Here is a 26074-nt window from a genome sequence, read left to right on the forward strand (position 1 = left end):
GCCTTCGACTTTCAGCCATATAAACCTCTTGTATTTGTCGGCTCTGTAGAAACTGATCTTTTCTGCCAAATGTTCCTGATACATGCATGCTACACCACCTTGACCTCTTTTCCCTATCTGTTTCTCATACACGGTATGCACCACATATCCTGGTACGTCTGGAATCCTGCAAATTTCGCTCTCCCATGTTTCTCCAAGGAAAATGATGTCTGCATCTTGTATGAAAGCATTGATACTAATTCCCTTGTTCCAGGGGAATCCTCTGCAAATAATTACTTGTAAGGACTTGTGAGTCCCATGGGTCTTGCATCCCTATTTGATAGTCTCCTCCATTGGAGGGATTTTCCCCTGTCGCTTGAGCCTCTCATTGTACTGCTTCCTTCTTATTTCTTGCTGTTTTGGGGTGCGATCCTCACTGACATAGAAAGGGGAGCCCTTGAGGTATACTCTACTGCTGTCCAAAATGATGTCACGTTTTGTTGTGTCCATCACTGTGCATACAATGGCTCTTTTACCAGTCGTACATTCTTCTATTCTACCCACACGATGTGCTCCATACACTGCCACATCTGGCATCATGAAGTGCTCTGCAAAGAACTCTGTCACCTCTTTTGCTAGGCTGAGAGGACTCTCCTTTTCCACCACTGGAATTCCTCGTATGACAAGGTTACGGGATCGGCTTTCTTTTTCTTTTTGTTCCTGTAGGTCTTCCTGTGTAGCAGTGTTGTTACAGGCTGGAGGAATTTGGGCTTGTTGAGCTTGTTTATGCTCGTTTGCATTTCCACCGGGTGTGAGCTTTGAGGCAACTTCTACCGACTTTTTGGGTTCCTCTAGAGTGAATCTTTCCTTGTTCCCCTGTTCTTGGGCTTGTTTAAGTTCATGTACCTGTTTGCAGCCTGTTTCCACTTTGGTTTCTAGCACTGTCACTCTGTTTTGCAATTGCATCATAGTCTTGTGGAGTTGGAGATTTTCTGCTTGGAGTTCCACCAACATGTTAATGAGCATGTCAAATTTCTTGCTGTTTTTGGTGCAGTAAACCTTCAAGAACGGAGTGGCAAGATCTAGTTTCTTGCTCAGTTTGAAAGGGGTCTGAAAAGTCCCCATCTCTGCCTTGAGGCCTGTCAGATTGCTCCTCTTCCTACAGGACCTTGCTGGAGAGAGAGAGAGAGAGAGAGATGCATGGTATAAAAAATATTTGTCCTAAGAGAGAGAGAGAGAGAGAGAGAGAGATGCATGGTATAAAAAATATTTGTCCTAAGTTAAAGCATTGCTAGGGCTTCATTGGGATTTGATTAGAAGATTTGCTAAAACGCACACAAATTGTAAATAAAGGCTACTATCCCAACCTTGAGACCCGGCGGAGCGGGTCTCTAGCCGGCCTAGACAGGTCATGCTACTCGTTTTAATAACTTGGGAACCAAGTTAGAGTTTTTTATTCTTTCCATCCAGTGACACATATTGAGGCAGCTAACATGGTGTAGTTGGAGCTTTTCGGAAGTTATGTTCACAATCATCCCCAACTTTGGGACCATTGCCTTTGCCTCTCATTCGTAAAAAGTATGAAGTATTTGGCGGTGGTAAGGTTATAGGTGCCTGTGATTACGTGAAGAAGCACATTATCCAGTCACAAAACGCCAAAGGGCGTCTCCTAATAAGCGACGAAGGGCAGTTGAGTATAAGAAAAGTGATTGGGTATTGTTTAGATGCAAGGGCTCAAGGCAAATAAATAATCATGTCTTAGTAACCAAAGCGTCAGCTCAAACAACAAAACATGTCGCAACAGAGGTCTCAACCTTGTTGGCATGATTCTTATTATGTAACATTGTGGGCTTAATTATGAAACCATGGTCAGGTTTACATGGGAGATTGGTTCTCCCATCCAGCATTTCACACAGTTGTGTCTTCTTGACCTCGATGTTTCATATCCATGTTGTGATCAAACCTCATTGGTCCGTTACATGACTCGACAAACAGAAACAAATTCAGGGATCCAGGACAGACATATCGATGCTCTTAACTTATTCACGTTTCATGCCAGAATACTGACCTGGTCGTCCACATGATGGGCAGTAAGAAGAACACGCAATTCATTTCTTCTGCAAGCCTTCTGAAGAAGTTCATACCTGCAAGGAGAAATAAGACAGCTCCTAAAGTGTTTCTGCCAATAGCAACTTTCAGCAAAGCATTGATTTCAGAAAACCAATTGCTGGCGACATGAAACTATTTTACTGATCCATCTATTTTATGTAAATATAAACACATTGATTTTGCGAAGCCTCAACAGAAAGAAGTGGTTTTACATCAACCTGGCGTTACGTGCACCTTCTTGTAAATGACCTTGTGCTGGTATACCATTTGTCCACAGACAGTTTAATACTTCACACCTTATCCCTTCATAACATAACCCATATATGTAAGTTTACTTGACATGAAGACGATCAAGTGACTTTTCAAAAGCACATCCACTTTTAGGTTGAAATGGGTATAGACAAGCTTCGAATTTTTCCAGTGTAATTCGTTTCAGAGTTATATTAAGGTCATGTCAACCCTTGAAGAGCTTCCAGAGACAGCCACACAAACGTTTTCTTCGCATAACCCTTTTTTTTTTAATCAAGTGAAAAGAGCACAATACTCGGGAGCAGATGATTGTGTGATCTCAATCTTTGCATTGTCGAAGTAGTAGTAGTCTATTCCTGTTTGATCAGAAAGGCTGCAGACAGAAAAGCATATTCACCCAGCCTGTGGACCCGATTTTGCACGAGAAGAGCTTCTAATCCACTGTCTGCGCGTAAGCCATGGTCCACTACAAATCCCACCAGATTGCCTGACTGGGCACGAATAGGACCTTCCTTGCGTTTCGAACGTATCCATCGACTCGCTAAAATGCAAAGCGCAGTGCTGTCCGAACCACCAGACACTGCGATACCTGCATCACACATGTTGTTCGTATCACGGATTATTGCGACATCTCTGAACGTCGAGCGGCTCAAAGATACAACGTGAGGTTAGTAGCGACAAGTTATCGGCCGTGCATGGATAGCGAGATGTTGAATCAGTTCATCAAAATGCAAGCTCATACCAATGTGATCTGCAGGGGTGATGCCAGCTGCACTCATTGCTGTTGCAAACAGAGCATCAAAGGCATCTGTCTCGTCGCTAAGAGGTGGACTTTTCTGGGTCGAATGATTTCCAAACTGTTCCATAATTCTTGTTGCTGAGTCGTCGTCACCAGCACAACATTATCATGCATCTCAAGCCCGAATGGATCGATAGATAGCTGGGCAGCCGCTTCCTCAACAACAATTGGAATTTGTACTTGTCACAACCTGCATATCATCATCATCATAAACACCTTCTTCGGTGCGCTCACTCACGTGCGTGACAATGAGGTGGCCACCAGTGCCCAATCCAGCCCATGCAGGCAAGAGTAGATCGATTTGAGCACCGAGAGGCCCCCACGGGCGGCCCCAAACCCAAGCTTCTTGGGCAGCCTAGACCCCCTCCCCAAGCACTCGGAGGGAGGTGGCAATTCAAACCACTGCCCGGTTTTTGTGTGTTAAGGACATCTCAAATCCCGTGTTGAGGTGGCAATTCAGACCACTCCGGTTTGTGTCTGTTAAGGACATATGCCCACCAAGCACTATGGCTAGCAAGCACTTGTTCTATGTGTACCTGTGCTCAAGTTATGACACTTGTCTTTCCATTCAGTATGGGGACTTTGCTATAAGATAACGTGACAAATGATACACATGGCAACAAAGCGTAGGACCTGAAAGTCCATCTACAGAGCGAATTCTTTCTTGTCTCTCTTTATGTTGACGACTCTAGCTTCCTCTATCTATTTTTGACACGCTACATTCTTTGGTGGAGACGTCAAGTACTCGAAGGACCTAAGATAGAAGATGGAGCACATGGAGCATGATGGTAACTAGGTGCGACAGGAAGAGCAGTTGACAGGATTTCAAATTACACTAGAAATGTGGGCAACCTTTCTATCAGAACTTGGTCAGTCAATCGAATATCAATGTAGCTATACTTGCATCGCGATATGCATCAACAGCGTCAATTCGACCAAGCCATGATCCAAAAGTACAACCGAAAGCCTTTACGGGGTCTCCAGAAGAGGATATATATCTATGGTTGGATCACTTGTACAATCTCGACAATTACCATAGATGATTAGCAGATCAACAAAAGATAGAGGAATAAAACTAGCATTTCAAGATTGGTAGTACCAATTGGATGCACAAGTGAAAGCATCATGGATTCATCTTCGATTAGCTTTATCTGCAGCATTTGGTAATACAGATATAGTGAAAGATGCCCTAACTCAATTGCAGGAGCGAAGCCAAATTGCCAAATGAAACAATTTCACAGTTCAAAGTAAAATTAACACATTTGCTGATGAGAGTAGATTACAATACGTTGGAGGATTTGAAGCTGTTCTTCCTTTGGCCGAGATTGAAGCCCAACATCCCCTGAAGAACCCAAGCCCAAGGACCAAAATCTTTGAATGAAGCCTTGTTGGTAGCAACGCGAATTGAGTTCAACACATCATAGTTTGTGTCCAAGGTACCTCGGTTGCCACCGATTTTGCTCCACGACCAACTCCAATGGACATTGATCATGTCCACAATGCTCAAATGAACTAGAGGCCTCCTTTTTGTAAACAATTTTCAAAGAAGAGCAAGCTACCAGATCGTGACGCTCAAGGGTGGCCTAGATGTTTTTTCTATAATAGATATGGCCATGTTAAGAAGTATTGTAGGCAATTTCTTCCTTCACAAGGACAAATTTCAGTACAAATTTCATAATTGACAGATAATTCTTCATTGTCATTGATCTCTCGAAAAGATCAGTCGAGGGCATTGCAAGAGTAACATCCTCGGCACCAAACACAAAACTCTCACCGTCGGTAGTATTTGTCATTTATCTGCCATGTAGATGACATTCTTCTGTCCTTCTAATGGTTTCATCTCAGTGAACCATTCCTCATGCTTTGTCATATGAGATGATGTGCCGTTGTCGATGTACCAAGGATCTTGATCTTGTTGATCAACTCGATAATTGAATTCCCCTTTCAAATTGCAATCAATATCAAGATATAATGTTTCAATCTTCTGCATATCCTCGCTTGCAAGGAACATATTCTCAGGTTCATTGGCATAATGGCTGTGACTTGAATGTCCACCACGATGATTTCCTCTTCCGTGAAATTCCCTCAATTGCTGCTGGATTGACCACCTTGGTCGTACTACTTCTTGCGGCAATCTCTTTCATAGTATCCAAACGTATGACAATAGTTGCACTGAATGTTTGAATGTTAGTGGATGAATTCCCTCATCATGCTGATTCTGACTTTGATGTTGACTTTGTTACTCATGATGACCACTTCGCTGGAATGATCTACCTCTGCCTCTGCCTCTGCTTCTATCTAAAGCTATGAATGCTTGATCATTGGAATGACCGTTGCGTGGGTGAATGGCCTGAGTCCTGAGTTTCTTCACCAAGTAAAACTGACTAGAGCTCTTCCAATGTCAGAATTTACTGTTGAATGGCAATACTCTGGACTAGATGGCAATACTAGTCTATTCAGGATGACTTGAACCATCTCTGCTGGATTCATGGTCTCTCCTGCTACTACTGCTATGAGTTGATTGTTGTAATTCTTGATCCTGAGTATGTAAGCATGGCCGGTTTCATTGTTGTTGCAAACAATCTGGTTTATTTGGTTTCTCAATGTGAAAATCCTGTAAGTGTTCTTGGAGTTGTAAAGAGTTGCAAACATATCCCATGCTTCTTTTGATGTCTTGACTATGTTGAGCTGTCCTAACATGACATCTTGCACATTCTACTTGATCAGATGATATGCATACTTCTCTTTCTTGTGCCACTCTACGTGTGCTCGAGCAATGACAAGATCTGCTATAGGTGCGGACACTATTGGTGTAGCCATAGATCCCTCTGTAGATTGTGCTGCTGGTGCTGTGGCGGCAATAGGTGGAGTAGACCTACTACTGGCTGGATCATCCAACGGTCTAGGTCTAGACCCATCGACATACTCCCATTTGTCTTGAAGTACAAGAATGATCTCCATTCAGTATTTCTATGTGCCGTAATTGGAGTTGTCTAGCTTAGCAGATGCCTCCATATTGGGGTTGCTAGTCATATACATGGTGCAATGTACTCGAAGTGTCTGTGAAATCACTGTCTAAATCAACTACAAAACACTCACTATGTCGAGTGAAATCTGAACTGTCGGTGAAGATAGAACTACAATATATAATCCAATCTGTTTACAAGACTTGTGGCAAATGATGCCGAGAATAGCCAAGAGGCTTTACAAGGCTGGAATAAAGTGCACAATGCCGAAAAATAGCCAAATAGGCTTTACAATGATGGCATGTGTGTGTAAAATCAAATCATTGGCTATCTGCCCACTGAACAATCGGTCAATGCCTTTGAACACAACACTCTGAAGTCTCCTCCACTGAACTGTGGAACATCACATTTCATGTAATGTGATGATGTGAAACCGCATGTGAGCACTAGGACTTACTCCGAGTAGGAACTATCTAGTAATTTTTTGGCATGGCTGCGATTGGATGCTTTGGAGTTCTCTCCACTATGGATATAATGTACTCTGAACTAGATCTACATCAACCATCGAGCGATGAAAAGCAGCATATACTTCCTTTTCTTTGTTCATTTTAGGTGTTGGGTCAGATGCATCAATGTAGAGGCTGATGTGCATGCAAGAAGTGGATTTGTCGTTGAGGCTCAAAAGTGTGTGGTACTTGTGTCAAAATGTGCACATGATTGGATGAGCACGTAGAGCACAAAAAAGAAGCGTTTTTCCTTTTTGGAGTGCTCTCAAATTCTTCCTGGATCAAGAGATATGGCTTGATGTACGTGGAGGGGCAAAAGGAGAAAATGATGATGTGGCCATTGTGTTCACATGCAGGGGTGTGCCTCTGGGGTATTGTGTGATGAGGTGGAAATTGTGTTCCTGTGTTCCCATGCAGGGCCTAGGCAGAGGCTAGTGTGCCTGTGGAGATAATGCCACGTGGCAATGTTGAGGTGGACTCCTGACCGTGCACTAATGAGGTGGACTACTAACCGTGCACCGATGACATGGACAAGGTGATGTGGCACTAGGGCTAATGATGACATGGCAAGTAACCCTTGTGCTGATGTGGCTCCTACGTGTCAGTCTGGACACTTCAATGTGGTCACCCAACCTGATCGAGTTAATCTGGCCCGAAGTTAACTTGACCAACCCTATCCTCAATTTATCCTAACCCAATTGTGGGGTTTTTAGTCTGCGACGTGTTACTCTTTTGGAGGGGATAAGATCCAACAGAATATTTGGAGATTATGCATTCTACTACTTGTTGCAGAAACCAATTTTTAATGTATCTTCTACAAGTTTAACTTCACAAAAAATGGGTGGGATTTCATTTACCTTGATTTTGAAGCTAACTTTTATGCAGTTGAGTCCAATAAACCAAGAACTCAAAATTTCTTGTTTCTTTTTCTTTTAAGTATTTGATTCTAGTGCTACAAAATGATGTGGCCTTAAGAACAAGGGTTTGTGCATGTGTGCCTTTTAAAAAGGATGGGAGATCAATTGAAGATCAAAAGGTTGTGTTGAGGGCCATGATACATTGAAGATCAATGGAAGATTCAATTGAAGATCACGTGTCCATCATAAAAAGGATGGAAGATCAAAGGGTCAAGTTATGGGCCATGATACAAAAACCAAGTGTTGTTATGCCACAAACTAAGTGGTATTATAGATGACCATGACTCTAAAGTGATGTTGTGAAGGTTTTGTTACTAACGAAGCGACGTAGAATGGACACACATGATCAACTAAGTGGAAGCCATACAAACTAACATCAAGGAGAGGAACTAGAAGCTATTGTTAAAATCAAGGAGATGCAAACCCATAGGAGTAATACTCACTTCGGCATCTTATTGAGAAAAGCATCAAGCCTTGATTTATAATCCTGCACTAAAATTTCCTGGCCCAGATGGTATCCCCATAATTTATTTATTTTTTGGGCACAAAATGTAGTTGTTTTTTAGATTATGTCTCAAGAGACTGATAATCACATAAAGTTCCCATTACAACAACTGGTTCCACCAATACATTTGAGAAACCAAAATACAAAAAAGGAAAGCAAATGAAGAGCATACATCAGTTATTATAGACTGAGGGTCTATTGGTTTTGCTTTGAAGTCTTTGATCAATGCCTTGCCATCTTGGTAGATAGCCCATTTGCCTTCCTTTCTAGCCTCCTTCACCTTTGCAAGCTCTGAGGCTTTGCTCTTTAGCTAAGTTTTTGTAAGTTCCTCTGCAATCCACACTGGAAGTCCTTTCAACTTGTTAGATTGTAGTAAGGATCTGTATTCTTTCCTCTCTTGTTCCAAAAGTGAGAATTGTGTGAGCTCCTTCCTTTCCAATGTCAAATTCCAGATCTCCCCACTCAATTCTTGGTGGAGATTTGCTCAGTTTTTCGAAGGTCTCACTCCCACTGTCTTCTGCTACATTCCAGCAATTGTCTGGTAGTCCTCCAATCCTTATTTTCTTTGAGTTGAGCTGCCTTTTAGCTTTCTCCTTTACTTCCTTCTGAACCTATGTACCTAATCTCTCCTTTGAAATTCTCTTGAATCTCTCCCTTAAGCTTCTTGTGCAACTCTTCCATCTGAGTAGAGACTAGCTCCTTATCTAAAATTACATTAGGGATAGGATTGTTGAGTTTGAGCTCAAAAGATTCTGTTTCGTTTGCATGATTTCAGCATCGCAAATAGGGGGGTCCTGGTAGTCTGTCATTTTTTCAATGAGTGACATAGAGATCTCTCTCCCTCTCTCTCTCTCTCTCTCCCTCTCTCTCCCTCCCTCCCTCTGTCCCTCCCTCCCACGGGGACTTGCTGATCCTCTTGAAGGAGGTAGTGACTTAGGGTGCCACTTGCCTCCTCATAGGGGTAGTAGTCGAGGGGTCTGTGATCTGGATCCGCCATCTCCTCCCAGTAATTAGGCACTTCCTCAACCAATACTTGATTGATCAGAGCTATACGAGGTAGTGGAGGTTGAGGGCCCAGTATGGGTGACCAAAGAAGGATTTTCTTTGTCAGCATATGTTAGACTATGCTTGAAAGTCACCTATCCAACATGGCAAAGGCTTGATGCTACATTGTGATGAAATATTTAGAAACCCAAAATGCATCCAAGAATTCAAGTGTATGTTGGTCACTGTGGTCTTGAAACACATTTTAAACTAGCATTAGTTCAATAGCTCACTTTAATATGTATACATTATTCATTTTACATTGTTGCTTTCTCCCTTAATTGCTATCATTTCCCTTTCTTATTACCTTCCCTCTTCCCCCACCCCCCTTTCTTTTTCTCACTTGATCTAAGTGGTTTTATTAATCAATCTTTTGTCGGGTATGTAAATCATGAGCAAAAGCTTTTGTTGGGTATCCCAGTTCCAGTCCATCCTCTTCTTGTTCCTCTTCCTCATCTTCTTCCTCCTCGTCCAGTTCTTCCTCCTCTTCCACATCCTGAGAGTGCTCTTCATCTGATCACAGATCAAGAAGAAGAGATTTTAAAGGAGGCAAGTCTGTTGAATTTACCACTTTTGATAGTAAATTTGGGATAAGCGACAACGCTCTGAATTTTATTTGATAATTCGATATCGCTTTTCAGATAGGGCACTACTATAAAAGGTCAAAGTTAAAGATTGTGAGCTTGCATCTCACAAATAGTGCGCTTGCATGGTGGGGAGCACTTCTAGTAGTAGATGATGCCCCCAAGACGTGGTGGGTGAGTGGTGGCATGGTGGAATCATAGCCATGACAGACGTGGCTAATGACAGCCACCACCATCGGGTAGTAATTCCCACAAAAGTAAATCATGAAGCCTAATCACCTCTAATCCCTCATTACCATGCACTCTAGTACTCTCCTGAGCATGCAAGCCCAGTGACTAGTAATTTACTGCACCCGTACTAATCATGCATGCAAGCTCGGTGGTGGTAACTAGAAGCTGAGTAATTGCCAGCCACTGCGGTGGCTGGTAATTAATTGCTAGCTCAATGGGTCTTAGCCACCACCACAAACATGGCTGGGAATCTTAGATGCCACCACCTCTAATAATTCATTACCATGCAAGTCAGTACTGTCGCCTCGAATTATTCAAAATTTGGGCCAACCATTATGGTGGCTCTCACCTTGACAGTAGTCGGGCTACAATCACCACAGTGGCTCTCACCTTGACAGTGTAGTCAAGTTACAAACCACTCTTCCATTTCCTTCACTGCTTCGTCTTCTATCCCTCTCGACCATTTCTTTCTCCCTTCCAATTGGACTGCAAACTCAAGCCTCCACTATTCCATTTCCTTCACTGTTTCATCTTCTATCCCTCTCGACCATTTCCATCTCCCTTGCTCTCTTCCTACAACTTCTATCCCCTCTCGTAATAATGGATCCTACACAATCGGGGAGCTCCTCATACAATCTTTCCTCCCCCTCTACAGCACAGTGCGAGAACTCCTCCTCCCCTGATCTTGAAATCGTGACATATGGGAGCTCCTCTCTCGCTCTTCAAAAGCCCAATTTGGATGCTCTCCAAAACTTCACCAGGTTGGTACAGGAGGTGAACGTGAAGGAGGGGCAACTAGTCTATCAATGTTAGAAGATTACCATCAATGAAAGCGTGATTGAAAATGCTCTAGGAATTTTTAGAGGCAGTTTGCAAGCACACTTTTTCGAGAAGCAATGGAAGAGACAAGATATTCTAGACGTATACCCCAACGCTCAGATTAGTAAAGATGGTGGAGTCAAGATTCTGATCTTGCCAACAGACCTCCAAGATGTATTGAAGAAGACCATTCCCTTCTTTCCTAATACGAGAGGAACCTGCAAGTTCTAGTTCTCATGTCTGTAAGAGGTACCATGGAGGCAAAGACATATCACATGGTCTACATCATATTGTGACCAGAGGTGATTTAAAAAGACTATAAGGACTAAAAACGCATAACGTTCCTTTTGGAGTACTACTCCAGGTAGAGAACCTCAAAATTGACTACAGAACCAAGTGATGACAAAAGTTCAAAGATATTGGACTTTAGAAGGTCCAATTGTTATCTTCCACTACCACAAAATTTGTTTCTTCATTTAATGATGCTACCACAAAATTTCTTACTTATTTTGCTGAGGGAGTTCTTTCTTCAACCATATTTGCCTTTACTTTCTTCCTCTCATTGCAAAACTTCTCAGAGTAATTGTTTTTTTCACAATAAGTGCAAGGATTGATCCTATAGCAATCCTTGCCAAGATGATTAGTCTTTCCACAATGTATGCATGCTTTGTACTTGCCCTTTGATGAGAAATTCATTGTAAGTGCTTGAGTTTGATCTTCTACCTTCCTTAAATTCTTTTATCTCTTCTTCTTGTAGAGCGCTGATGATGCTCTCTAGTGTGGGGAAAATTCTTCAAAGTAGTCACAACCTAGTCAAAATCCTGAGGCATACTCTTGAAAGCACGGCCATTGCATCATCTTCAGTGATTGGAGAGTATCGTATCATACGACTCCTCATAGTATTGACATGAGCTACAACAGAGTCTCCATCCATCTTAAGTTCAAAGAACTTAATCTTCAAAGTCAATTTAGAGTTATGAGAGCTAGCACCAAATAGTACATCTAACTTATGCCAAGCCTTAGAAGGAGATTCCAAATCTGAAATATGATGCACATAATCATCTCCCAACCCTAATGCAATAATTGCATAGGCTTCTCTAGCCTTTTAGCCTCTGTTGGTGTTGTTGAATTAGAGTCACTTGCCTTCCCCTTTTCTTTGGTTGTGGTGGATTCACCCTCTTGAAGCCTTGGCCATTGAATTTGTCTATTTTAAAGGTAGCCATGAGAGGGTCTTACCTTTATGATTAGGTAGTGTTTCTTCTCTTACAAATGGCTCTAAATCTCAACCATACAAGTGCATATTGCAAACTATGAAATCATAGAATCCTAGTACTTTTGCATCAAAATAATATTATGGCTTTTTCTTCACAATCTTTGTCACTTTTCTATTGACATATCTAGGTACTTTCTTCTTCTTCCCTTTTGCTTTCACATATGAAGCATTAGAAGAGCAACAAGAGCTAGGCATTGTGGAAAATCATTACCAACTGAAAATTTACTATCAATAAAGTATCCTCTGCATATTTGAATTTGCATCAAGCATCCATTTCCCAAACTGTCAAGAATATGAACTAGAAATAATAGCAATCTTTGAGACCAAAATTTGCATTGATAGAAGCAATAATTAGAGGGCTTTTGAAGTAGAAATAAATATTGCATACCAGCCAATATCTACATGAGAGGATGGACGCAATTGCACATCAGGTCACCATAGCCAAGCTAAATGATTTTGACTGGTTTTTCTTTAAATCATCCTCACTCCACCAACCCTTTGGGCTTAAAATTTATCAAAAGGTAGCTTGCAATATCACCCAACTTGTGCTCAAAGGACAGGTTGAAATTTTGATTGTAGGAGCTAAATTGCACAAAGTTCATTTGGAAAAGTGTATGTTGACACGGGCTATAGAGGGCAAATGTTGGGAAACCCTTCGAGGTGGAGGTGCACCCTACTGAGGTGGAGCTATAGTTCAAAGGGTTTGAGGAATGGCACACTACAGAGGGAGAACAAGCTCTTAAAAAAATCTACAAGAAAGAGGCAAAATGGAGAGAAGAAGGTGGAATTGAGGAAGAAGATGAGGATGTGGCAAACTAGAGGGCTAAAGGGTTTTGTAGAACCTAGAGCTCTGATACCACATGTTGGGGTGTGGTGGGAGAGAAGCATTATGACAAGAGATGAGAACATGAGAAGAAGCCAAAAGTCTGTTCCATTGATTGTGAGAGAGAAGACTCTCATTTATAGAGTGGGAGAGAGGGTGTCCTAGATCATAGGCACCTCTCCTACATCAAAGGCAATCACCCCTACATCATAGGGACTTCCTAAATCATTGGCACCTCCTAGAGAGGGCACCTTCTACTGCATCATCACTTGTGTCATGGTCCTAGATGGTACTAAGTTTACTTTAGTACTAAGTGTGCTTTAGTACTAAGTATGCTTCACTACACACACACACATACACACTTACTATCCCTTCCTCCATTGATTTGGTCACTTGCTCATTAGATCTCCCCCCTACAACCCCTCCCCCCTTGTCTCTTTCTCTCTCTCTAGCTCTCTCTCTCTCTCTTTCTTTCTCTATCTCTCTAGCTTTCTCTCTCTCTCTCTCTCTCTCTCTAGTTTTTTATTAAGTTTTCCTTAATTTTCTTTGCATTTTCTTTAAATTTCCTTTTTTCAAGTATTTCATAAAAATTTCTAAAATTTTCATAAAATTTTCATTTTTTCTAATTAGTTTCTTTAAATTTTCTCTCTATTTATTTCATGATGCGTGAAAATTTTTCCTAATTTTCCTATTTATTTCTTCTTTTTCCTAAAATTTTCCTAATTATCCCCCTTTTAAAACCTTTTTTCCCCATTTTTTTTGCTAAGTTCTAACCCCCTTGATTTAATCTACTCCTAACCCCTTTAACTAGAACTACTCCTAAATCCTTTTTCTATTTCTAAAACCCTTTAATTAAAACCCCTAATCCTATTTACTACCAAAACTGCCTGCTAACTAGCCCAAAATAACCTAACGCTCTATTCCCCCGACCCTTTATTCTCCCGACGCTCCCCGACCCATGGCCTATAAAAAGTATCCTAAATCTATGCTATGTCCACCATATTTCCTTTGACGACTGTCTGCCTGCTACTATCTGGTCCTTGTCACCTCGCCTCCTATACTAGATACTAGTATCTACCCTGCAATTTGCATATCGCTACGCACCTAGCATATCGCTACGCACCTATCCCGTCCTTTAGTCCTGGTTTTTGGTTGCCCATTACCCAAGCCATCACATCGAGCAACGTAGTCAAATCTCGTGCGGTTCTTCATGCGCCATCATCAGATGGTCTGATTTTGGTAATGCACTCAAGCTGCTGTCCGGGCGCCCTTTAACCTTGACTAAGCTTCTACAGTGTATACTTCCAAGTCAAGTATTGACGCTCCTACCTCGTCTTCAATGCACGCAGCTATCGTCTTACGCATTGGACTCAGAGCTTCCCCCCCTCTCCTCTTTCCTTATTTTCTAAATTTCCTCTCCTCTCTCCTTGTTTTCTAAATTTCCCCCTCTCCTCTTTATAAGTTCCCTTTGTTCCCCTCTCTATGAATGTTTTACTCTTTTACTCTCCTCTATTTATGTCTCGTCCCTCCCTATGTACTTATAGTTATTTTTCCTCCCCTTTCTATCTACAATTCGTCCCTTATCTATGTATTTATAACAACCCCCTCTCAATTCGTCCCTTATCTACGTATATATTTCCCCCTCTCTTTATATATATATTTTACCCCCTTCTCAATATATGTATCTTCCCTCCCCCTCTATTTTTTCATTTTCTTTCCCCCTGCTTCATGCGCTAAAAACATTGTTTCTTCTAAATTCCTCCCCGGGTTGTTTCCCCCTTCTCTCTTTGCAAAATTAATTCAAAATTTGCCTATATTTTTCTCATTATGTTTTCCCGTTGTAATCACCCTATAATAACTTCGCTTTCTTTCAGTTCCAATATTCTTATACTTCTATCTCTTGCTCTCATTTGTTTTTTCTCTACTACTTATAGCTATTTTTTCCAGTCTCTTCCCCTGCCCCTTCTTTCTAGCCACCATAAGTAAAGCATCCTTCTCATTCTTCCCTTGCCCTTCCGTGTGTATATCCCCATTTCTTTACAAAACTCCCCCATGTATTTTTCCATACAACCTTTGGTTTGTTTTCAGCCTCCCCTAACCTTCTACCTAACCTTTTATTGTATACACTCTACCAATTCCACACTCGATTATGCCCATCTTTTTTACATTTGGTAACTTTATAGTGCTGGTTAAGTTTATGGCTAAGTTTCTAATTTATTGTGACCCAAATAATAAGGGAGGAGGGTTTATGACACCTGTCTTACCAACTTGAGTTGACTTGGTTCTTATCATGTTTTATTGTTAGATGGTGGCAAGTAGGTAGACTCCCCTCTTCATTAAAAGTGATGCTTGCCAGGACTTATCCAAGCTCAACTTCTATACATTTTCCACAAAAGTCATTTCTACAAAAGGGCCCATTGCTAGTTTCCTTTATAAACAAGGATTCACTGACTTGTACAAACTTTTTTATTAATGCAATTAGTCCTATTTCATTGTCTAGCTTCGCTCGTTTGTCTTTTCACTATGCAAAGGGGTGTTGTAAAATCTCTCACACACACACACACACACACACACACACACACACACACACACACATGTGACTGCTACTAGATGCACACATGCACCTTAGAGCAATCCCCTGATCACAAATATCCCAAAAATGACCATGTTTCAATGTAGGTGCATAGGAGGGTTTATGAATTGAATTTTGCAAAATTTTCTAAATCCCATTGTTAAAATACTATCTGCTTAAGGAACCACTATACATGTCACTATAGGCACCAATATGGAATGTGATACAGAAATTAAGGTGCTAGCACAAGTACTAATTAAAAATTAGTGGTACAATTTTTTGATAGTCCACTATTTTTTCTGATGCTCTGTCACTTGAACTCAAAAATAATAACCTAAGTATGGGCAAAACCATAGATAAAAAGTGATGAAAATGGGCCTTTGGCTAGTAGTGGAAGGTCCTCTTTCAAGAACACTATATACCCACTATATATCTAGCTCGACAATATAGTATGGGAAATTTTTTTCATACATGCGTATGCTTGTGGATTAGGGAACTCTTCATAAAATAAAAGTGGGATTCCTCTTACTTGGACATATAAATGGTCAAATTGCTTTCTCTTGTAGTATAGTAATTGAAAAGCTCATTAATTTTTTGTAATAATTTTATTCAAAAATCTATGGACTTTTGGTATCACTACACAACTAGGTTGTTTTAAATTTGCAAACTTATGTATGCTTTCGTGGTTGCATAAAAGAAGTTGATAGTTTAATTGAGGTGCTAATGCTGTGATGCTTTGATGATTAGAATTTCAAAGAGTAGAAATGATGAGAATAGAATCCCAATATCTTTGTGAAAGGGTACCACATGATTTTCTATATCAACATCCACATCTTCCTTGGGGTTAAGATCATCATCATCATAGTAGATGAAGAAGTGGATGATTACCCAACAACAACAAAGAATTGTAGAGACAAGCAAAGCGGTTTTCTATACAATGAAATGGTCACGAGCTCCTTCTACGTAGACCCGACTCAACAGCCTCCTACAATAAGAGCACATCAAGGGGGACCTAACCAAATACCTGTGTAGCACAAACCAAAGTCCATGCAAGGAGAGAAAGGCCAGTCTGGGTAGCCGTTGCCAAGACCACATGGAGTCGAATCACAATCAGTGCAATTAAGAGCCGCCACTATTGCAGTAAAGTGAGAAAAATTGCACCACCACAAATAATTAGTTTCTATTGTCGCATGCAGTCCATCAGAGAATTGCTACAATCCACAGGTTCATACATGCTCTGATACCATGTTGATATCCTACACGTGTCCTAGGTGACGTAGAGGGCAGGGGTCCCCTCCTAGCTAAGTCATGACTCCTCTCCCCCCAAAAGGTCCCGGGAGGGATAGGAGAGGGGGGTCTCAATGGACTTTTATATTCAAGGATGTCCAAAGTACCCTCTATGCTTACAGGATTAATCTACTCAAATACACGTATCACTGCTGTGAGCCACCCCATGAATAAACATGCTCCGCACAAGCAAGTGGTGAAGGCCACTACTTCCAATAGGGACACAAGTAGAAAGGCACGACTGGCTGATGTCGTGGTGACCACTTGTCCTATTGGCATCTGCTGCTTGACTTAGACTATTCTTGCTCTTACTGTTCAAAGCCTTCCTTGTCTTCATCACGCTTGCGACTTCCGAGTCAAACTCGATGTGTTATGACTTAGATTCCTAGGACTGTGAAGGGGAACCAGTGCCTTCATCTCCTTCCTTACCCATTGGCTTCTCTTGCTCGCTTCCCTTATCGTCCTTGGTCTTGTGTCGGATGGACTTGCTCTAGTGCCCGGTGTTGCTCGAGAGGGTGTGGGCCATGGTACTTCTCCCAAGACCAACCTATGGTGCAATATGCAAAGTTGGGGTCCGAGATTTGCAACATGCTTAGCACTAGCCTTAGTGGAGGTACAGTGCCTAGTGCTTTTGGAATCGATAACTGAAAGATTCCCCCCCAATAAATGATGTAGACAGTCGAGCACATGTGCCTTGGACAATGATGTTGTGTTTTGATGATGGATCGTTCGGGTTGCACATTCCTCCATGGTAAGGAATATGGTGCAGATGGAAATGAATGAAGGTGGAAGTGGAAGCAAAGGCAAAGGAAAAACAGAGGGCAATAGAATATCAGACAAGTGCAATTATAAGTGATGAAGAAGGAGAATGCCCTGTATCAGCAATCCAAATATCATATTTGTCCTTTAAATTGGAGGTGACTATCTCACCATTTTAGAAAGAATGGGAGCAAGAAATGAGGATTTCGTTGCGATCATACGACACAAGAAGAGCAATTTTTTAAAATGCAACAAAGAACTTGTGTGCACTTCAATATTTTCAGCAGAGGAAGACTTTTGGGAGACAGTGGTCCTAGATGGGAGCTTTTGAAACAAATTATTGCCTAACTAGATATTTACAATGACTGCTTTGTTGAAGGATGAGGAAGACTCTTTATGGGATGTCTGGAAACTCTTACCTCAGCCCTATCCTTTGAAATCCAAGATGCAAATAGACATTCTTTGTCAATCTTGGGTTCGGTAAACATCCTCTTTTCTAGGTATTCTCCTTCAACAAGGTGAGCATTGGTTGATGTAACTACTTCAGTTAGCTCAATGGATGCTTGATCACTCTTCATAAACCCATAAAGCATGTGTGAGCAAATATGTGTTAAAAACTAGTTCTATTCTTGCATTTTTACATTTCCTCATGTAATTGGTTAAACCCATGTACGATGTTATGGATAAATTTGACCAATGAAAACGGCATAAATATGTGTGTGTGCTTGTATGTGTGGCAATAGTATAATAAAATATCGTGTACATAGGGCCCAGGGTTGAGGTGGCAGGGCATGACCATGTGCCACCCTTCCACGTAAGAGGACCCATAAGGTGTGTTGTACATAATCCATGGTAGTAATATTATAAAATGTTAAGGTGGCATGGCTCCCCCATGTGCCACCCCTCCACCTAGGCGGTCCTATGCTTGCATTTAATAAGATATGGCTCAAAGTCCATGGGAGAAGTAATATAAAATAGATGGAGATGGATATTATATTGGGTTATTCCCTCCATATAGGATAGGCCCATGTGGGGGAGGTATAGATAGTCCAAGGATGCAAGTTAAATAATGGGAAAAGTAGGATGAGGTGGCAAGATTCCTTGTGCCAACCCACCACTTGTCCTCCTAGATGTTTGAACGTATTATAAAATTGGGAAGAGACCAAGGGAGTATCATAGACTTGGGATATGGGAGTTGATATATGTGAAAAAATGTGGCCAGGCGTTATCGCATACAATTGAGAGTGCATAACCGCCTAGCCCACATGGGAGACTCTTCCACACACACCATGCATGTGAGAGGATGCATTTATTGGGAGAAACCCTCTCTTTTGACTATAAAAGGAGGGGGCTATTCCTTGATGAGACACACTCATTCTTATAAAGCCACCTAGCTAGTACTTTGATTTCTCCCTTCCCTTCCTTTCAAAATAAAGCATGGTTCTCTTCCCTTTATGTCTCCATCTTTACATTCCTCGTCCGATCATGTACACGCTTCTCTTCCCCCTCTCCCTTTTCCCTTGTGTCATAGTCTCCCTCTTCATTCCCTCCCCTTCTAATTCCTTTTCCCCTCCCATGATAACGTTTCGCCCTCATATTCTCCTTTCCTCTATGGCCCTCGAGCGTCGCCATGCTTAGCCTCTAGCCTCTGGTCCTGATTTCTTTTTCGGCTAATAGAAATTATGTGGCTGCTGGGATCGAAATCTCCACAGCTAGTGGTATAAAATATGTTACTCCTACGACTGGGTGCGGCACTGCGGCCTCTTCCATGCGCAGTTCTCTTCTTTTATGCCTCCAAACTGCGTGCCTTCCCTATCTCTACGGCTGTAAAACCGCCCTGCTTCTGCGCTTCCAGTCGGCCTGCTTTCAGCTTGCGGTTCCCACGTGTATTCTGGTTGGTGAATCTTCTACTCATACTGATCACAGCTGTAAAACTGCAAAATTTGTGCTCCTGCGTTCGCATTCGCACATCCACTGTGTACACTCGCGTGCATCACAAACAAATCGCACGTTTTTATGGGCTCCTGCGTCTTCTGGTCGCGGACTGTTTTTTCGGGTTTCTGCAAAACTGTAACAAATCCCGCGCCCCCCCTCTCTTCTCTTCTTCTTCTTCTCTTTCTCTTCTCCTTCTTCTCTCCTCTCCTCTCTTTTTATTAAAGAGTGGGATTTGAACCCAAGACCTCCCCCTTCACAAAAGGGAGACTTACCATTGGGCCATCAGATAAGAAGTAATGAAAACGTAATGATTCTTGCTTATATATTGAAATCTCGAAAACTGTAACTCTCTAACCGTAGGGAGTTTTCACATGCTGTAAAAAGCAAAAGTACTTCACTTCATGTGCTCTACTCATATCTCCTACTAGATCACAGATTCTGAACTTTTTCAAGTTCACTTCATGGACGCACACCTCGATGAGTTCAAGGATTCGGTGCCAGGTCCTCCACGCCTTACGGCTACCAATGGGCGAGATCTCTTTCTTGATCTTCATGTCAATCTACAACAACTGATTGTACAGTGCATTGCTCAAGGAGACGACGGGTGGGATGATACACCGTGGATGATTCAAGGTGAAGAACTACTGATATGCTGAGAGAACTTAAATTTCAATTCTACTCATTGTACGGTCATCAAGCTACTTGCTGCTTCGGAGGTAATTAAAAGGGTGTCCTTCTTCGAAGGGTGGGATGCTCCCCAAGCTTGGGGGGGGGGGAGATTTGGCGCATCTACTTATTAATTCCTGTGGATAAGCTCGTCTTGAATGGTTTATTCTCAATCTCACTACAAAGATTTCTAGGCCTTGGCTATGGTTGGTAATGTTTCAACCAAGGAATCCATTTGTACCTAATTAACCCTTTGTGCCTCATTTTGAGCTTCAAGTTATAATTCTTTTTTGTCTAAATATAAACTATCAACAAAGGATTGCCAATTTATTTGGTGCTGAATGTTTGGCTCAAGTATAGAATTCTCCCCACCCTCTCCTTCTACCTATCTTGGACTACTGAGAAACTTGGGATTTCCGGATTTTAGTCTTGGTGTGATGACATCTTGGACCCTTCAATTTGATGGAGCTTACAAACCTTCGACCAAGGCTACTGGCGTGGGTGTGAAGCTCACTTCACCGGGTGGTGAGGAGTATTGTTATAGCAAGTTTGAACCTACAAGTACATGCAACCAAGCTGAGTACTTGGCACTCATTTTTGGGCTACAAAAGGCACAAGAGCATCACATCAAGCAACTTGAGGTGCAAGGAGATTCTCAACTAGTGTGTGAACAAGTTAGTGGAAGGTGGAAGGTGGGGAGCAAAGGCTTGGTTCCACGACATCAACAAGCATTGAAACTGTGCCAACAATTTGAAGAGGTAAAAATTCAACATATCCCTCGAGCTCAAAATATAGTTGCTGATTTCTTAGCACGAGAAGCTTGTACTTCAATCACGCATGACGCGAGTGGAAGCACCACCCCTACAAAGCTGCAAGCCACGAAGGAGGGTGATCATTTGTAAGGAATGCAAAGGTTGTGGTCATCATGAAACTAAGTGATGGGCATATTTGATACGAGTTTACCGACTTCGAAAGATCATCAGGAAGGTCCTCAAGGACATTGCTCAAAAGAAGGATGCCAGACGCACACCCCTTGAAGAAATAGCATGGCGATTACAAGAACTGGAAGAAGCTAAAGGTAATGTGCAAGCTCTCCAACTGTTGACATTTGTGATGGCATTCTTGTTTGCCTTGATGAACAACCTCATGCAGCGCCATGTCTCTAACCCTCGCTTGTAAAGATGGATGCAATGTCATGCCTCGACTAATAAGGATTGGTCCTTTCAAGATTGTCTATGAGCTATTCTATGCTGAAGAGTCTTCCCGTACAGTATTTTACAATATACTAATCACACCCTACCCTACCTATGTGTGCTTTGTGTATGTATCTTCACCTGATTTTTAGTTCAAGCTTCCCCTTTCCATTGTTTGCCAATAGATAAGCCTCATTTTGTCTCTCTCTTTTCCATTTTCCAAGCATGGCAGACATTCCTGTGTTCTGTGGACGGGTTGAAGAAAATCCAAGTGAGTATCTTGTAGCCTTTACATGCTATTGTGTTTCTCTCAACTTTCTTATTGAAGATAGATGGTTGTTGGTTGTTCCCACATTCTTAGATGATTTTGCCAAGGTGTGGTACAAGAGGCAGGCTGATGAAGTTCAAGAAAGCTGGCCCCATTTGACTGTAGCATTGGTCAAGTATTTCAGCAAAGAAGAGGAGCCCAAGAATATTCATCTATTGATAGCGAGGTTAAGGCAAGAAGAAGGAGAGATAGCACATCGATATGTGGATCGAGCGGTTGGGCTCTTGGATTGCCTGGTAGCTATGTATCCGGATAATGAGGGGTTTGTTGCCGGAATGACTCAGTATGTGTTGAGCCATATGGTGTCTGGTTCAGCTGATGAGTTTCATCTCAAGTTGAAGTGGGAGGACCCGAAGACCATGGAGCATGCAAAGGCAATTGCAGTGAAGTTTGATAGAACGTCTAGTGATTTAGTCATCATTCCTCCTTTCCCTTTTGCAACGACAGTCAAGGTGTCTCATGGTGGATCCATCTTAGCAAAACCTCTTCATCCCCCATCTTCTCCCCCTCCTTTGCAATATGTATCCCCTACCCCTATTGGTGTACCTCCAACTCCTCATATTGTGAAGATTATTGATGAGCTCCGCATTGAATTGATGGAATTAAAAAGTAAGGCTACTCCTGCTCCACATGATAAGTCCCAGTTGGTTTGTCACGGTTGTAATCGAAAGAGGCACTACCACTCAGAGTGTCCAAATATTCCTCAAGTGCATCTCATGGAGACTTCTAGATCAGTTACTAGGGAGTCAGATAATGATGAGATTGAATGTGGCAATGATAGTGAATCAATTCCCTCTGAAAGCTGTAGTGAATCCGCTAATGATAATGAACCATATGGACTTCATATACCCTACCAGATTGCATTGAATCCTTAAGATTCTCTTTCTTCTCCTTTGGATTTTTCTTTAGGTTCTCTTTCTCCTCCTCTGGATTTTTCTTGATGGATTGTTCGATGATGAAAGCATCAATGAGCTCGAAGTCTTGACAGTAGGGGCCGACAATGGTGAAATCCTCACCATTTCTTCTCCCCTTGATGTTGTGAGTCTCTTGGAACCTGATGTGATTATATGTGGTGATAGCATGGTAGAGATGTTTGAAATGTGCTCAGAAGATGCTTTGATGGATATTGAAGAACAATGCAACCAACTATGGGCTGAGCTTATTGATGAGAAAGTCATGGTGTTAGATGAAGTGTTGAGCAGTAAGGATGAAGTTGAGGCCAAGAAGTTGATGGATGTGATGCATGTTGAAAAGGTCTTGATGTTATCTCTTGATGATTTCACAAGGTATGATCCCATGATTGATTTGGAAAGGAGCTCCAAACCATTCTTGCAAGAGTCAATGTGGGATGGTGTTTTTCATCAAATAATAGATTTCCCTCCATATGGGGGGAAGTATGTTTTGGAGTTCCTTTCATCCCAAATTGGGGAAAGTGATCCGCTCCTGTGTGCTTTGATACAGCATCCGGGTTTTGTGGCCCTTTTAAGTAGTAACCGGTTTGTATTTGATCCAAGGCGTGAGGAGATGGCAGTGACATCACAGATTGTTTTTGATCGAGGAAAGTATAACGGTAAATGAACACAGATTCTTGGATCTATTGAGTTCCAAGATCATTTTCAAAAACCACATGAAAGAAAGGTATTCAACAAAAGGGATCTCAAGCTTTTCCTTGTTGTGTTTTTTTTCCCAAGCACGAAATGCTATGCATTTCCTGCCGGGAGGGGGAGGAAGTGTTATAATTAAAGTTAACCAATGAAAATGGCATAAATATGTGTGTGTGCTTGTATGTGTGGCAATAGTATAATAAAATATGGTATACATAGGGACATAGGGCCCAGAGTTGAGGTGGCAGGGCATGACCATGTGCCACCCTTCCACGTAAGAGGACCCATAAGATGTGTTGTACATAATCCATGGTAGTAATATTATAAAATGTTAAGGTGGCATGGCTTCCCCATGTGCCACTCCTCCACCTAGGCGGTCCCATGCCTATATTTAGTGAGATATGGCTCAAAGTCCATGGGAGAAGTAATATAAAATAGGTGGAGATGGATATTATATTGGATTATTCCCTTCATATAGGATAGGCCCATGTGGGGGAGGTATAGATAGTCCAAGGATGCAAGTTAAATAATGGGGAAAGTAGGATGAGGTGGCAAGATTCCTTGTGCCAACCCTCCACTTGTCCTCCTAGATGTTTGAACGTATTATAAAATTGGGAAGAGACCAAGAAAGTATCATAGACTTGGGATATGGGAGTTGATATATGTGAAAAAATATGACCAAGTGTTATCGCACACAATTGAGAGTGCGTAACCGCCTAGCCCACATGGGAGACTCTTCCACACACACCATGCATGTGGGAGGATGCATTTATTAGGAGAGACCCTCTCTCTTGGCTATAAAAGGAGGGGGCTATTCCTTGATGAGACACGCTTATTCTTGTAAAGCCACCTAGCTAGTGCTTTGATTTCTCCCTTCCCTTCCTTTCAAAATAAAGCATGGTCCTCTTCCCTTGATGTCTCTATCTTTACATTCCTCCTCCCATCATGTATACACTTCTCTTCCCCATCTCCCTTTCCCCTTGTGTCATAGTCTCCCTCTTCATTCCCTCCCCTTCTAATTCCTTTTCCCCTCTCATGATAACGTTTCGCTCTCACGTTCTCCTTTCCTCTATGGCCCTCGAGCGTCGCCATGCTTAGCCTCTAGCCTCTAGTCATGATTTCTTTTCCAGCTAATAACGGGTTTACATTTTCAATCTTAAAACTCATCTTTTGGGCCAAAACAATAAAATTTTGACAACTTGAGAAGATACAGGGATGTGAAAATGCCATCGTTTCGCAAAAGATGATTTTGCGAAAAGATGGCATTTTCACATCCCTGTATCTTCTCAAGTTGTCAAAATTTGATTGTTTTGGCCCCAAAGATGAGTTTTTAACATCTTTGCATCGCAGTCCCTGTTTTGGTCCAAAAGATGATATTTTCACATCCGTGTATCTTCGCAAGTTATCAAAATTTGGTTGTTTTGGCCCAAAAGATGAGTTTTTAACATCTTTGCATCTTTTAATTGTCAAATACAAATGGCATAATATTACATATCAAATCAAATGACAAGGCACGATTTAGATGAATATCATTCCTTTTTGTACCATTTAAAATTTTTTTGTGCATTAGAATATGAATTTTGTGAATTTTTTTCGACGGTCCCTATTTTGGTCCAAAAGATGACATTTACACATCCCTGTATCTTTTGATTTACAAGTCCAAACAAAGTCATTTTACTTATCAAAACAAATGGCCAAAAGTAATTTAGATGATTATCATGCATTTTTGCACTAGTAACGTTGAGACAGCATGGCCTACTAGTAAAATTTCATACACCAAAATATGAATTTGTAGTCAATTTGTTGCATTGGTTGGATTAGTGGAATGTAGGGTGAATTCATTGGGGAGGGATGTTTTTGCAATAACAAAGAAACATGGATTTTGTTCCAAGAGTAAATAGAGTTAAAAAAGCTAAGCATTTACACATGCATGGAATCTAGACTAATCCATTCAAGGAGTCGAAACACCCCAATTGTATGAAAGGTTGCATTCATGATTTCAATTACTATGGTCGAAAGAGATTGACTACAATAAGGTTTGTCTTTAATACTAACGATGACTTGGCAATGAAACATACCAACTCTCTTATGGGTGATGTGAAATTAGTGGTAGTGGCTTTAAAGTTATATGCATATTTAACCTTTTAGCATTGAGGTAACATATGGACTTTCAAATAAATGATATTTTTTTGTTATTCAAATAGGGGATTTATAAATCTTTTATTGTTTTGTATCACTTGCTTTTTTGTAATCTTCCAATTGGACCCTGTGTGTCTTGGACCTCGTCCCCCACATAACCTCTGTTCTAAATTTCTCTTTCTCTGCCTCTCCCCACAAGTGAATTCCTTCCTCTACCTGTGCATGTGCTTCTGCCCGCATAGGCGACTTCCTTGATATTTGCATTCTTCCACATAACCTCTGGTATAAATTTCTCTTTCTCTGCCTATGCTTGTGCCTGCCAAGATGCTAACATAAAACTGTATAGTTAAGTTCATTCAGGATATCCATACCACAATCATCTTATTTTACCTTGATGTCAAAATGTGCCGATTCATTCCGTATTTCTTTAATTCTAAAAATACCTTCAATTTAAAAAGTGCCAATTCATTCCGAATTTCTTTAATTCTAGAACTTCAGCAATACCTTCAATTTGTCGCTGTCTTAACCTGCTCAACAAAGCACGAATATGGTCATTATGCAACATGATGAAAACTTTGAATTCCATCCAATGAGGAAATTAAATTTATATTAAACCTGGTAAAGCAAGCAGTGACTCAAGTTGAGCATCTTTTATACTAAGGGTCCATTTGTAGGTTAAGCCAAGTCCTTTATTCATTCTGGCCCAAGGTAATAAGCTTCTGTTTCACTCTCTTAGCTTCAGATCATCATCAAACATCCCCTGAAGAACTCTGAAATGTAAATGTGT

At 41.4% G+C, this 26074-nt stretch overlaps 1 protein-coding gene across 6 annotated transcripts in view; it reads right to left on the reverse strand.

The window, feature by feature from the left end:
- The window catches only part of LOC147898371 (uncharacterized), a 75304-nt gene extending 71947 nt beyond the window's left edge, over positions 1-3357 (reverse strand). For 5 of the 6 annotated variants that reach the window (XM_087379270.1, XM_087379266.1, XM_087379267.1 and 2 more), the window contains exons 1-4: positions 3080-3357; positions 2735-2926; positions 2307-2391; positions 2048-2123 (exon numbers count right to left, since the gene is read on the reverse strand). In XM_087379270.1, coding sequence (XP_087235396.1) covers positions 2048-2123; positions 2307-2391; positions 2735-2926; positions 3080-3203 — 477 coding nt within the window. In that variant the 5' untranslated portion in view covers positions 3204-3357. The other variant, XM_087379271.1, reaches the window with a different exon arrangement.
- Positions 3358-26074: the final 22717 nt, after the last annotated feature.

This window comes from Dipteris shenzhenensis, chromosome 9 (genome assembly GCF_047967505.1).
Source record: "Dipteris shenzhenensis isolate YYH24624 ecotype China chromosome 9, Dip_SZ_1.0, whole genome shotgun sequence".
Classification (NCBI taxonomy): domain Eukaryota; kingdom Viridiplantae; phylum Streptophyta; class Polypodiopsida; order Gleicheniales; family Dipteridaceae; genus Dipteris; species Dipteris shenzhenensis.